The sequence below is a fragment of the Euprymna scolopes genome, chromosome 29 (genome assembly GCF_053919585.1).
Source record: "Euprymna scolopes isolate OS-2025 chromosome 29, ASM5391958v1, whole genome shotgun sequence".
NCBI classification, from domain to species: domain Eukaryota; kingdom Metazoa; phylum Mollusca; class Cephalopoda; order Sepiida; family Sepiolidae; genus Euprymna; species Euprymna scolopes.
In genome coordinates, this window is record NC_136510.1 from 107726677 (window position 1) to 107742917 (window position 16241).

General features: G+C 31.4%; 1 protein-coding gene across 8 annotated transcripts in view; it reads right to left on the reverse strand.

The window, feature by feature from the left end:
* LOC145252810 (uncharacterized) overlaps positions 1-16241 on the reverse strand; it is a 104749-nt gene that overhangs the window by 36608 nt on the left and 51900 nt on the right. For all 8 annotated transcript variants that reach the window (XM_080112772.1, XM_080112775.1, XM_080112769.1 and 5 more), the window contains one exon: positions 12263-12558. In XM_080112772.1, coding sequence (XP_079968898.1) covers positions 12263-12558 — 296 coding nt within the window. The remainder of the gene's footprint in view (positions 1-12262; positions 12559-16241) is intronic.

The window sequence follows — 16241 nt, forward strand, 5'->3', positions numbered from 1 at the left end:
AAGAAAATAATAATCATAATTTTGGTTCTAGAAATAATATTAATTTTATAAAATATGCTTTAAATGAACATATGAATAAATTAAAATAAGACATTCTTACGTTCCTTGGCAACATAAATTAGAATAAATACATAAAAGATAATGACAAGTCTGTTGCAAAAAGTGAGGGTGGGGGGGATCTCTCTCTGTCAAGCTAATAAATTTCTCACACCTGCCAATATCCTACATATAAAACCACCGTTCACTTGTTTATGAAGTACTGCTGCCATATATTGGTCTCTCCCTCTTAACCAGTGTACAATAAGGAGTCGCTAAACGATAAATCCCATACTGTCTGCCAAAGTCCACCTCCTGTCCCATCACCGCAATATTACATCCCAGTGCTTGTTTTAGAAGTATTTCTACTAGTGTGGGGACGAGTATTCAGAATCAGAATAAAAAAAAATTGTGCTTATTTTCTGATGCCCAAAACGATTCTTTTTATTGCTTTTATTTGTTTTTTTTTTATTTTCCATGGCTCGTATTAAGGATGAAATGATTAATATTTATTGATTTTAAAACAAAAATCTATAGATTAACACCACAAGTGTATTTTTTTTTGTGTTTGTGAAAATATATGCAACATATTACTTGCGTTGATTCGATAATTGACCCCCGCCCCGCTCCCCAAAAAACTGTATTTGAAAATTAAAAAAAAATTGGAATCGTCCCGTCACTAATTTCCACAAAATATGCTTAGAAAAACTTACTGCACTTATACACCCTCAATGCAAACATACGAGAAAAACCTAACAAGCAGCAAAATCCCACCCCTTTCACTGTAGAGATTCTCAAATGGAAGAAAACTTTCTTCTCTAATAGATTTTTGAATAAGAAGAAGTTGGCATTCTCTCAGCGGATCCAGTATACTTATGAGTACTGCTTGCTTTAGAAATAGAATTAAAATTAAAAGAAAATAATGATCATAATTTTCAGTTCTAGAAACAATATTAATTTTATAAAATATGCTTTAAATAAACAAATAAATAAATTAAAATAAAAAAGTTAATTAATCATAAAAAAATTAGAAACTACAGAATCAAATATTTTCTTTATCGCTCTCCTTCGACCCAGGACTGTACTCCAATCAATCATGTCTCTCACAGTATAGATGTAGCACTCTCCCTTGACACTAGCACCCAAATACATGTACTTGGTGACTTTAACACCCACCACAATTATTGGCTTGGCTTCTCTAACTACACTGACACAGCTGGTAGCATCATCCATAACTTTTCTATATCCGATTCCTTGACACAGTAACTGTTTCCCAGATTGTCAGGACTAGCAACTTTCATTTCTAGATCTATTTCTGACAACAATTCCTAACGATTGTGTAACAAATGCCTATTGCCCACTCGGGAATGCTGATCATTCTGTGATAATAATAGACATCACTAAACTCTCAACCCCAAATTGAAGAGCCATTGCTTAAAATGACAAGATACTACAATAAGGTTGACAAGGATGCAATTAGAGATCACGTCAGAGATACCTCAGGAGAAATATCTTTTCCCTTCCTGCAGAACAGGGTGCAAATGAGACTACTGAATGGTTCAAAGCAGCAATTGAAGCACATGTTCCCACAGGGAAGTTCTATAGCAAACCCTACTCTCCCCAATGGTTTACTACTTGCTCAGAGGCAATATGCTACTGCAGATCTATCTAGCATACTTACAGTACAAACAGACAAAAGTTTATAGAAGCTAGAAGTAACTGTAAGAAAGAAGTAGTGACAGCTAAGAAAGAATATACTGAAACTACTAGAAACCGCATTGAAGTGCAGAGGAGCTCGTGATTTCTGGAAAATTTACAACAATGTAGTAAATAATGGGCAATCAACAATTCCCCCACTATCCAATAATCAGGAGGTTGTTTGCACGGCAACCGAGAAAACTAATCTGCTTGTCCATCAGTTTGCCTCAAACTCTACTTTGGACCCAACAAACTACTCCTTCCCTGATTTTCCTTTGCTGACAGAAACCACACTAGATGATATGAAAATCACCCCTTCTCAGGTGCAGGATATTATAAAAACCTGTAGACCTCAAAAGCATGTGGACTTGATCTCATCCCAGCCGTACAATTAAAAAAATACTCTGCTGAGGTTGCTCCAGTTCTGTCCAAACTCTTCAACAAATGCCTTAACAAATTATGCTTTCCTGACTGCTGTAAAACTATCCCTGTGGTACCAGTTTACAAGAATTCTGGCAAAATAACTGACCCATTAAATTATTATTCTATTAGCCTCCTCCTTTCCGCCAAAATATTTAAATCGATAATTAATCAAGCTCTAGTCCACCACTTTACAGTTGCTAAACTTCTGTCCGACCATCAACATGGATTTAAGCAAGCCCGTTCTACAGCAGATATTCCAATCTTAATCTCTGAACATATATACCATGCACTGGATAAAGAAGGGGAGGGCAGTAGGGGATGGAGGGCAGTAGCCCCAGATATAGCCAAGATTCTAACAGGGTGTGGCACGATGGTCGTCTCATGAAAATCAGATCCTATGGTATTACTGGACGAATACTCAACATAATTAAATCCTTCTTAAATAAGAGAAGAATCCAGATTGTTTTTGATGGTCGTATGTCTAAACAATAGGATATAAATGCGGGTATATCTCAAGAGTCGATCCTTGGACCTTTATTATTCCTGATATTCATAAATGACCTCCCTGATAAAATAGTCTCTGAGATGGGTATATTTGCTGATGACTATATGCTCTATAACAAACACAAAGGGAAAATGAATGAACACATATCCAAGGCAGTTGCGGAAACCCTAGCGGAAGACCTCCAATCTGTAGTGGATTGAGGACAAAAATGGATGGTAACATTCAATGCTGCTAAGACTAAGCTTCTTTCATTTAATAATTACAAGAAACCTTCTCAACCACCAATATGGTTAAAGATGCATTATCTGAAATAAAACTCCTTGGCTTAATGTTCGCAGGGAACATGAGTTGGAACAGATACATCAAGAGCATTTCCAAGGCTGCTGGGAAGAAGGTGGGCTCTCTCTACTGTGTTAAAAAGTTAACTTATGCTTTAAAGTATCCTACAAGGCCACAATTTGCTCATGTATGGAGTACTGTTGTCACATTTGGGCTGATGCATCTGCTACTAGTCTCTCACTCCTGGACAGGGTCCAAAAGAGAGTCGCCAACTGATAGGTTCTAAATCTAAACTTCAACCTCTGTCCCACTGTCCGAAATGTTGCATCACTCTGCTTATTTTACAAGTATTTTAATGGTAGATGCTTCGACGAACTACAAGCTCGACGTAAGTACCCCCGACAAACCCAACAAGCAGCAAAGTCCCACCCCTTCACAGAAGAGATCCCTAGATGTAAGAAAGCTTTCTACTCTAATAGTTTCTTCCCCAGAACTGCTAGACTTTAGAATTCTCTTCTGGGTTCTTGCTTCTCCAACTGTACTGACATGCATGAGTTCAACTGTAATGTGAACAGACATCTTGCTGCTCAACTCCCTACATAATATCCCTGCAACTTATGTCCCTGATAGTAGCCCCCTACTTCAAAGTGGCACTGTGCCTTGTTTAGGGAGAAAATTTAATAAAAAGATAAATAAATAAGATATTAAAATTTATTAAAGTTTTAAAATAATAGTTTTTTAAGTATGCCTTAAACAAATTAAAAAATGAAATTTGATTAATCAAAAAACATACAAAATTCAAATAAAACATCAAATTTGTTTAATCATTAAAAATAATAGATTAAATTTTAGAAATATGCATCAAATAAACAAATAAATTAATCAAAATTAGAAATTTGAATAATAAAAAAATTATAAACTACAGAAATCAAATAAAATATTACATTAAATTAAAATAAATAAATTTTTTAAAATAAATAATATTTTTTTAATAAAGTATGTATAAACAAATGAATAAATTAAGATATGAAATTTAATTAGAAACTAAACAATTTAAATAAAATATTAAATGTTAAATTATTAAAATAAATTTATTGTGTGTATGCATTAAATAAATAAATAAATAAATGAAAATAAGAAATTGAAATAATCATTAAAAATTAGAAACAACAGAATTGAAATAAAATATTAAATATTATTAAATTATATAAATAAATAAAGTATTTTAATTAAGTATTAAATAAACAAATAAATAAATGAAAATTGAATAATCATGAAAAATTAAAAACTATGTTTTCCTTGCGATGGCAGACATGAAAGTTCAATTTTATAAATTGTTGAAAAATAAATCAGAATTTTTCATGTCAAAAAAAAAAATACTATTTCCTTTTTAGGTCAAGAGATGATTTTATTTAAAATACTGAATAAAATAAGTAAAATGACCCAATGTTTGTACTAAAGTTGAATCCATGAAAGGTATTTAGTTCTTTCCCACTGCAAGAACATAGACACCAGGATCGTAAAGTGGAATTGAGAAGTAAGCGCCCCAGATGAGAGGGCACTCTGACCTGCAAAAAGTGCCTGGGCAGCCCCATCGGCATTTCCCCGTGAGGGCGCCTCAGGCGATTAGCAACAAACTAACCCCTTCTCAAAGAGAGACGGCAAAGCCTGGGTGGTGGGTGGACCTCCTAGAACTGCACAGAAAGTTTACTCCCACGACAAAATCAACAGAGACCGGATCATTATAGGAATGGTCTAATCTCATCCAATAATTATTTGTTTTCTTTTCGTTTTTTTAATAACCTCTGATTCAATCAATAGATATCTACTTGATTTTCTATAAATCTATAAAAGTGAGAAGAGAGAGAGAGTGTGTGTGTGTGTGTGTGTTTGTCGACACTTCTCAACTTATATACACTACAAAGATTTGATCTACAGACTTGAAATTTGATATATAGGATATTCAGACATGTGGAAAACTTTTTAACTAGTTTTCTTCCGGAAAAATGGCTTCTAAGGGGTCAAAACTGACAAATTAATACGTGGGAGGCCACGGAGTTTGAATATTATCAATGTTCAACACAGTCGTGAAATATAGCTGCTTACTTACGTTAAGTATGAGTTGCTTTAAAAACACTCTTGAAAAGCCACGTCAAGCCGGTGTAATGGTTATCGTTCTTGACTCACTGTCGTTAGGTTTTATTTTCGATCTCATCTCTAGTATTCTTTTTTACTTTACTTACAAGAAATGAACTGTTTAGAAAAAAGCATAATAATTGCATGCATGTGTTTTGGTTTCTGTCCGTTTTTTGTTTTTTTTCCATTTTTTTAAAAGAATTTAACATTGCGGTTAATACCTATTTATAATAAATAAAAATTCTGCATAAATTAAAATATAATATTTAAGCATATTTTATGACTGGACAGCGTAAATTTACATGGTTCTAGTATATCTATAAAAGTGAGAATGTGTGTGTGAGGACACTTCTCAACCTATATACTCGACAAATTTTTAATCTACAGACTTGAAATTTGATATATAAGCTATTAAGACATGGGTTAAACTTTTTTTTTTTTTTTACGTGGGTGTCACCGCTTATCAAGGCCCAGAGGCCACTCGAGGATAAGGGTTAATAGGTATACATTAGTCATTGTAATCTTAGCATAGTAATCAGTTTTCATCCAGAAAAAAGGCTGCTAAGGGGTCAAAATTTCTTCCTTTGTAATTTTCATGGGGTTTATTGAATAAAATTGATAACATTAATATGAAGCATCAAAAGCCTTTTTTCTTTCATGACAGTGAGCGATCGCTGATGATAATCTGTGTGAAAACTCCTAGTGAGTGAATAATGATAATAATAATAATCTGTTGAATTATTGAAATGTATGTATATATGATGATGATGATGATGATGATTGCAACGTCTTGTCAGACGAGTGCCACTCCCTCATACACTTAAAGTCCATGAGCTCAAAAATGAGTTCCTTCGCCACATGACTATTTTAATAGACAAATGCCTGAGGGAGTATCTATACACAGATGATGTTACAGAGTCTTAGCTTTGTACGACAGCTAAGTCTCTCTCTCGGTTCAAAATGTTAAGATCCAGCAACAAGCAAGAGCAAGATAGCCAGCAAGAAGTCAAACTGCAGACCAGCTTAATGCGGGTACTTGTCTGCCATTTTATGGTTTTTTAAATCAGAGATTTGCTTCTCCTAGAAAGGTTGCCTTCACCACGGCTTACGGGAGCCCTCTTCACCCCAACACACACATACATACACACAAACACACATGGTGCTAGCTGGCCGTTGACCCCGAGAAAGGGTTCATTCGCCCTTTGGAAAGTCTTGTTTTTAATCCTTCGGGGAGACTAGCCACCCTCCTCACCAAACAAGTCTGGTGGGGGAACCAGTTTAGTTGCCGGTGACCTGACCATGAGGCAGGTAGTACTGGGTTACATGATACCAGTAGCATATGACATGACCTGACATTATATATATATATATATAATCATCCACATACAGTACTGTTTTGCTGTATCACAACTCATCAGTGCAGCTAGACTAGCACCTTTCCCTAGCCATGGATCGAACCTACAACCATCGCATTGACAATTGGCAGTTCTAACCACTGGACTTAGAATCAGTGCTTGTAAATGATTCATAAAATACCTATTAAATAAACATTTGCCCATCGCTTAACAGTGCTCGAACTACTATTTTGTTTACAAACAAACAGACAGCGGACTTTGCTTGATTGCTAAATAAGCAGCGGTTGAAATATACTTACAACAGTGCTCAACCCAAAGAGGGGAGTTTAATATATTCACCCGCATACAATACTGTTTTGCTATATCCCAACTTATCAATTACTTAATTATATTTTCTTTTTAGAAAAAAAGGATTCCAGCAGAGTGCTCTATTATAATGAAAAATTCCAAAAATAAGAGTGTATTATTTATATTTTTATTTACAGAAAATTTAGATGAGATAAGTCATCGGTACCGTCGGTTTCAAACCTAATAATAGGGGACTGTTTTAGATACCCCACATCAAGCTCTCTTCAACCGATACTCATCCTTATATATTGTATATATACAGGGTGGGCCAAAATAAGGGTCCTATCTTTAAATTTGAATAACTTCCACAAAATAAAAGTTGAACTCACCAAACTTTATGTGTGTGTAGACTGAACCTTCCGAGATTTTTTTGAAATAAACAAAACAAATTTTGGCCGAAAAACACTTCTTAAAACTTACATGAATTTATGAATTTTTAAAAATAGGACCCTTATTTTGGCCCACCCTGTAGTAAGAAGAATAAAATTAAATAATAATAAAAAAAATTATTATCAAATTTGAATTGGCGTTCAGAACTTTGCAAGGTTATTTCCCTTGGACTGGTTGAAAGTTGAGTTAGAAAAAGGTTCCCTTTGAGGGTGAAAAGAGTTTAAAATTGATAGATTAAAAAAAAATATTTTTCATAGGTGATGTGTGCTAAAGAGTTCAAATTTATTAAAAAAACATATAACGGAAAAATTTTAAGCATATAAAATTCCTCTTTTTCTTTGCCTTTTCTTTTTATCCTTACGTTTTCTTTCTGTTTTGTTTTCTTTAGCGTACAAAACATTAAACAGAAAATTAAAAAAAAAAAATTATTTGAATTTTAAGTTGTTCAGAAAAACGAGATTTGCATGAGATCCTGTAATATATCTATATGATTCCAATTCTGGTTATAAAACAGATGAATACCGGCTGAAGAGAGCTTGATATGGGGATCTAAAACGGTCCACTATTATCAGGTTTGAAACCGATGGTACTGATGACTCATCTAAATTTTCTGTAAATAACTATATATATATATATATATATATATATATATATATATATATATATATATATATATATATATATATATATATATATATATATTAGTTTTTTGGAGAAAAAAAATCCAGCAGAGTGCTCAATTATAAGGAAAATCCGAAAATAAGAGTATATTTATATTTTGTTTCCAGAAGGTGTTTAGATGAGAAAGTCATTGTTACCATTGGTTTCAAGCCTGATAATTAGGACCGTATTATATACCCATATCAAGCTCTCTTCAGCCAATACTCATCTATTTTATAACTGGAAGTGGAAAACTGTCCTAATTATTGGGTTTGAAACCGACGGTACCAATGAATTGTATCATCTAAAAACTTTCTGTAAACAAAATATATATACATATAACGGTGACTGTATTTTTTAAATAACAATCTAGACCCATTAAACGAAAACGGTATACATTGAAAGTAACGATATTTCAAAAACAAACTTTAAATATATATATATAAAATTTAAAGGGAATTAGAACAGTAGTCTAAAGAGCAGAGTGTATTTTAATGTATATATATATATATATATATATTTAATGTATATATATATATATATATATATATATGTATACATATGTATATATATAATTCTTAACTTTTATTAAAAATATATTATTATAACCTTATATTTAAACCAAATTCAGATTTATAATTTTATTCTATTTCTATTTTTTATCCTCAACCCATATTAATTTGCTTATCAAGTAAATATTTTCCTTTTTATTTTAATTTTTTCCAGATACATCTGCCTTACTTAAAAATGCTAGATTTATTTATGGTGTCTTTTACATATATTAAGAAAAACCCACCCAATATTTTTGCTGATGAGGAGACTTTGTTTAAAAAATACTATGTATCAAAATTATTGTCCGTGGCTTAATGTCTATCAGAATAAAAACATTGTTTTCCGAAATGATCGTACAAATTACTGACTTTGTTGTTGTTCCTTCTTATGAAACAGATTTTTAATTTTTAATTCTAATTTGAATTTTAAATTGTCTATCACATTACTATATATATATATATATATATATATATATATATATATATATATATATATTTATATATATATGAATGAGAATTTCCCAATATATTCCCCCTTCAATATGCAAGCATAGAAAATGGCCAACATCTGGGCATCCACAAGCCTGCAAGTCGACCGTTGGTGTACATTTATTGTTGTGCCAAGTGTGCACTGAGGGGTACAAGGATGAAACTTACTCTATTTTGCACAGATCATGTTCAAAGATGTATTTAAAATTTCTCAAAGTGGTTGTTATCAATTTACGACAACTATCTCTGTGCAGACAAAAAGTGTATGCCGAGAATATATACATGGTAAGGTCCTTAGACTTTCATAAAAGTTATGATCAAACATATTGAATATAACTTAAAATGTCTTTGAATATGTCAAGCATTTGACTAAACTATCTTTTCATTTTTCTGTAGATATATTTTAAAAAAAACATTAATTGTGATGTCTAAAATGATCCAGCCATCATTCAGAACCATCATGCAGGGAAAACTAACTCTGAGATTACTAAGGTCTTAAAAGTTACCAAATCGGTCGTGTATCATGTTGTGAATAGATTAAAGGAATTTGGTGCATTTCAAAATCATTCTAGGATTAAGAGTGGAAGACCTTGCGTTGCTCGAACAAAGAAAGTGGTTAAGGCTATCTGAGAGACAGTGATGAGAAACCCAAAAAGATCCGTCAGACAAATGGCTAAAGACACGAATATGAGGTCATTTCTTCAGACGCATAACTCTTTACAATTGAAGCTCAATTCAATAATCAGAACGATAAAGTTTGCGAAAAGTCTTCAGCAGACATTAAAGATTCTGTGAGACCAGTTTACACTATAAAAAACGTCTTCTGTCATGGTGTGGGCCACCATCCACAAAACTTGGAAGTCTCCCCTGATTTTTGTGGAACAGGGAGTTAAAATCAATTCAGATTGCTACATCAATGAAATTTTGGTTTCAGTTCTTGGAGAGATGAAAAAACACTTCAAAGATCAGTCCTTTATCTTCTAACAAGATGGTGTGCCATCTCACACGTCAAGACTCAGGACTAGTGCTCACGTCAACCTCCAAGATTCTGGAGCAAGGAAATATAGCTTCCCTCATCACCTGATTTGAATCCCATGGACTTTTGTGTATTGTCGTTGTTGGAGGCAAAGGCCTGTTCCATTGCTCACCCCAGTATGGATGCAATTGCTACAGTGGGAATGAACTACGTGCATTGGTCGAAAACTTATGGCAGAAAATTGAGAAAGTTATCCAAATTAAGGAAGACCACATTGAAATTAATTGTTCAAATCGATCGTGTATCATGTGAATAGATGTAAGGAATTGATTGACATAATAATTAAATGAATAATTTTGTGCTACGAAACAATAAAAATCTTGGAAGGAAGCAATGCAGGTAAACTTTTATTACTTGGTTTTCCTTAAAAAGGGAACTCCAAAAAGATTGAAAAAAAGTTCATTAAATAGTGTTTTCTCAACGTCTGAAAAGAGACCATTATTGTGAATATTTTCAAACGATATAAGGTTTTATTTGTCTGAACGGTCATGAAACGATTGTAACGTACAGTGAAAATACACAAATTGTTGCTATCAATCCGATCTATGTTGTCTTGATTTTGTGAAAACAATATATGAATGCTCGATTACAAAAACTGGTCATTTTGAAGTTTACAAATTAAGTCACTTTATACTGACTTAAATCTTATTGGTATATGAACTATTACCGTGTTTTCACTCATCTGAACATAATAAAACTTGGAATACTATAAATAAGATGTGTATATATATATATATATATATATATATATATATATATATATATATATATATATATATATATATGATCTTCCATTTCTTGTAGGAAATAATTTTACCAAAATTCTTCATAAGTTTTAGTTTCAGATTCGATTATAGCTGAAGGAACTCAAGCTATATAAATATACATTATTATATTTTTCTTCATAAGTTCTGGTTTCGGTTCAGATTCAAGCTGATGCACCCAAGTCATATGTATATATATATATTTTTTGAAATCACAACTTTATAATATACTAGCAGGACCTGTTAACTGATGTTGCCTGTGTGTTTTTTTGCGCGTGTTTACCTTCCCAAACCGTTGTTGTGTTTACATTAAATGAGAGTGTGGTTGACGTGCAAGAACGCACGCACACCAAGATAAATAAACATACAGAAAATGTATATATATATATATATAATGTATACATCTCTACAATTATATAATATAAAAATATATAATATACATATATATATAAATATATATATGTATACATCTCTACAATTATATAAATATAAAAATATATAATATATATATATATATATAAATATATATATGTATACATCTCTACAATTATATAAATATAAAAATATATAATATATATATATATATATAAATATAAATATATATATGTATACATCTCTACAATTATATAAATGCGACCTTGTCTGTGTGTGTGTGAGTTCGTTCCTTATAGACTCCGAAACGATTGAATAGATTTTCTTTAAAACAGAACCTTAGTGTATAAGTTGGGGAGTGATCTTAGTTAAGTTTTGTCTCAGAATACCCAGTAATTATCAATAATCGATAATCAAGACTGTTATTTTAATTTATCTATCATCGGTAACAACATTTTTCCATGTCGTTGCTTAGCAACAATGATAGAACAACGGGCCGTGAAAATTCTACTGTGTTAAGTCGATAGTGTGTTTTTTTTTGTTTTTTTTTTGCATGACATGATCTGTAGGTTCAAATTCCACACATAAATTTCTTAATTTTTTTTTCCATTAACTGCAAAGAATTTTATAAGATTTGAAAATTTAGGTGTTTTATTTTTGTTGTTTTTTTTTGCATGACATGGTCTGTAGGTTCAAACCCTGCATGTAAATTTCTTAATGTTTTTTTTTTGTTAACTGGAAAGAAGTTCATACAAAATAATTTTATAAAAGAAGCAGTAGGTTCTCTGGAGTGCAATGTAGAATAACATACAACTTAATATAATGACTGAATGTCTCTACAATGGTGGTTGAAAGCTACATTAAATAGTGGCTAACGTATTCAATTTGTATGTGGCATCTGTTATTGCAAACCTACGGTACTTTGGTCCAGAGGGGAATATATAGTAGATAAAAATCGATCGAAAATTAACTCTATAACAATATATACAAAATCTGCATAAATTAAAATATCATATTTAAGTGTATTTTACAACTGGGCTATGATGGGTGAACAGGCTAACTAAGATAAATACTTTTGCAGTTTTAACAAAAGAGCTACAATAATATCGGAGCGTCTCCATTTACACTGAACATCTACAGAATGCCAACATAAATATATTACATATGAAAGAATCCGCTGTGGAATTTCCACAGGTCCCAATTGTTAAAACCTTTCATACCTGCGTTTCCTTCTTGTGTCCCAGCAACATTTGAAGTAAGAGATGGACTGTGTTTTGATTCTTGATTTGACTGAGATTTCGGCAACTTATCCAGAAATTTCCTCAGTTGTATGCTATCTTCAGCATCCAAAACCGGCATCCAAAATTTCTGGAAACTATCCTCAGCTTCATTCAACGTTTTATCCTCGTAAATCAATTTTGCCAAAAATTTCAACCATGGCAACATTAACTTATTATGCCCAAATTCTAAAAGACATTTCAGAATTCTTGTGATCCGATTGAAGTTGTGGTTGTTTCTACAAGATAAATAAAAAATCATGACAGAAATATATCAATTCACATAACTCTAACTCGACGATGTATTATGTGAGAAAGTAACCAAAACCCTGCAACATTACCCAACCAATATGAATTGATTTCTTATCTTGACTTTTCCAAAAAATTATATAATTATTTGAAATGTGCATGCCAGCAACTTCAAGGAATAAATTGTAAGATGTATAACATCTTGAAATTTGGAACATAGGTCTTTGTCATATATATATATATATATATATATATATATATAGTAATTTATAAAATATATATGGCGATTAAGCTACACTGAATATTTGGTGTTTCATCCACTCTACGATTCGTCAGGCTTATGCGCGAATTCTGTGTATTATTATTATTATTATTATTTCTGCTAGTGTTAGTTTTATTTTTGTCATGGTGTCTACTTTTTTATTGTTTATTTTGTTGTTTACATTGTTTTTATTTAGTATTTTGTTATTATGTGCTTTAATTATCATCTCTAAATTTTCGCAACAACTGTAGGATAACTTTAAGGTATTTTTATTGAAGATTTTGTGTAAGGGGTTGATTGCAGGAAAGTGTTTTTCAATAAGATCTAGAAATTTCTTGCCAAGTTTTGTTTTTAACATTTGATTGTATGAGGCCGTATACCAGATTATAGTTCTTTTTCTTCTATTTTTAATTTTATTATAGTTATTGGTGTTTTGTTGCTTATATTTGATATCGATATTTTTGTATCCACTATTTTTTAGGGCTGTTTCGTAGATATTGGTTGACCTGTTAAATGCATTTTCATTGATTCAGTTATTACTGAGTCTACTTACGATTGAGTTAGGAATGTGTTTTATAATTGATGGTGGGTGATTGAACTTAGGGTTTACGTAAATTGAAGTAGCGTTATCTTTTAAGTATGGTTCATATGTGTTTTATCTAAGTTTAACGTGACGTCCAGGAAGTTTGTTATTTTTATGTTAGCTGATATGTCTGCTTTTAGGCCTAATTTTTTCATTTCCTTGTGTATAATTTTCTTAAAGTTTTCTCCCTTGACTTTGTTGGAGTTTTTTATTATAGCTAGTCCGTCATCTCTATATAGGCCGATATCCGTAGTATCGAATATGCTTCTGAGGGTATATAGAATGAATAATCCCACAAGATCTGATGCCTCTCCAGAGTCCTTGGCACCCATCACCAAATCAAACGAATTTTTCATTTTAGTTTTTATTCATTGGTTATTGTTATATACCCTCACAAACATACTCCAATTTAACACATTCGTTTCTTTCCCAAAACAATTCAATTTTCCGTTTTTTTACGACTGGGGGATATATATAATATATCCACCAGTCCACTACAACTGTATAAGCAAAATCAAGACTTCAAAAAAGGTGTTAATAGCAACAAAAAGTGTATTTCATTTTACATTACAATTGTTTCCATGCCAGAACGACAATTTCAAACATTATGGTGTTTGAAAATTTTCACAAAACCAGCATTTCTTCAGACATTATGAATAAAAAAAACTTTTGACAATAGAACATTGCTTAAAGAAAAAGAAAAAAGAAAAAAGAAAAATTACATTAATGGGAAATGCTGGTTTTGGGAAAATTTTCAAACGCCATAATCTTTGAAATTGTCGTTCTGGCATGGAAACAATTGTAACGTAAAATGAAATACACTTTTTGTTGCTATCAACACCTTTTTTGAAGTCTTGATTTTGCTTATACAGTATATTAATGCTCAATTATGAAATATGCTAATTTTGTAGCTTACTTTTTAAGTATTCTCTTTTTGGCTTAAAACTTATTGGTATATGAAAATTTACTCGATTAGACAAACTCAGTATATTACATACAAGTCTATATGTATATATAAGAGCAAATAGTTAATAAAACATGTTAAAAAACATTTTGAAAAAGAGTTAAAAACATATTTATTCTGAAAAGGAAACACTTAATAAGTGGATAGTCCTTATATATATATATATATATATATATATATATATATATATATATATATATATATATATATATAAAACAGTGTGAGCACTATAAAAGTGGTGGACAAATGTTTGTTTAAAAATAGACATTTGTCGAGATTATTTGCAGGCATCGTTCACGTGGGTTGATGGGTAGAACTGTCGACTGTCAATGCAATAGTTCTAGGTTCGATCCTTGGCTTGGGAGAGGTGCTAGTCTAGCGGCACTGATGAGTTGTGATACAATGAAACAGTACTGTATGTCGGTGACAACAACTATATATATATATATATATATATATATATATATATATATATATATATATATATATATATATATATTCCCCCAAATCTCTGGCCTTGATGAAGGGTAAACTAAAACTTGGTAATATGATTTCAAATGATCTGAAATAACTGCAAGGGGATACTTGATTCCAAACTTTTTAGATTATTCTCAATACTTGTCTAGAGATTTTGTGAAATAAATATTTGCTAAATCATTTCTATATTTCAATGGATATATTTAACATATATTTCACAAAATTTATAGACAAGCATTGAGAATAATCTAAAAAAAAGTTTGGAATCAAGTCGCCTTTTGCTGTTATTTCAGATCATTTGAAATCATATTTGCAAGATTTAGTCTCCCCTTCATCAAATCGAAAGGTTTTGGAGAAAATATCAGATATTTGTAAGTCAAATGCAAAACTTATAGTTTCTAAAAATCTAATCATTAGTTGCTTATTTCTTAAAGGTTAAAAAAAATGCCAAAAATAGGCTGGGGATAATGTGCAACCTTAAGGGCTAATGTCACATAGTGCACTACACAATTTAGGTGATTACCTTTCTAACAAGCCTTCATTTGTTAAATTCTGACCAATAGTTGCTGAGATTTGGAACTTACAAAATTGCCAAAAAGATGGTATATCTATGATGGATATATATATATATATATATATATATATATATATATATATATATATTGAGTAATGTGATATGTGATTGATAATTTAAAATTTAAAAATCAAATTATAATTAAATTAAAAATCCGTTTCATAAGAAGGAACAACAACAAAGAACGTACAGATAATTGATTTTGTTGTTGTTCCTTCTTATGAAACGGATTTTTAATTTAATTATAATTTGATTTTTAAATTTTAAATTATCAATCACATTACTTAATATTGAATTAGCTCTAGGACATTTAACTATCGAGCTTATTATATATCTAAATTACAACGAGCACTTTCTATTTCCTGTATTTTAATTAAACTAGTAATTTCACTGTTACATTAAAATACACTCAGCTCTTTAGACTATTGTTCTAATCTCCTTTAAATTATATATATATATATATATATATATATATATATATATATATATATATATATATATATATATATATGATCTTAAATGGAACACATACATTAAATCTGTGGCCATGATCGCAGGAAAAATGGTTGGATTCCTCTACTGCTCGAGAAGGTATCTCACTGTCAATGCAATCCTCTATCTGTATAAAAGCCAGGTACATCCTAAAATGGAATACTGTTGCCACATCGGGGCAGGAGCTGCTCAGTGAGCCCTATCCAACCTTAACAGAGGTGAAAGCCGGCTTTGAAGACTAGTAGGTGATGCCCTTTTCTCTTCCCTGCAACTTCTTTCCCACAGAAGAGACATTGCGTGCCTGTCTCGGATTTATTGTTG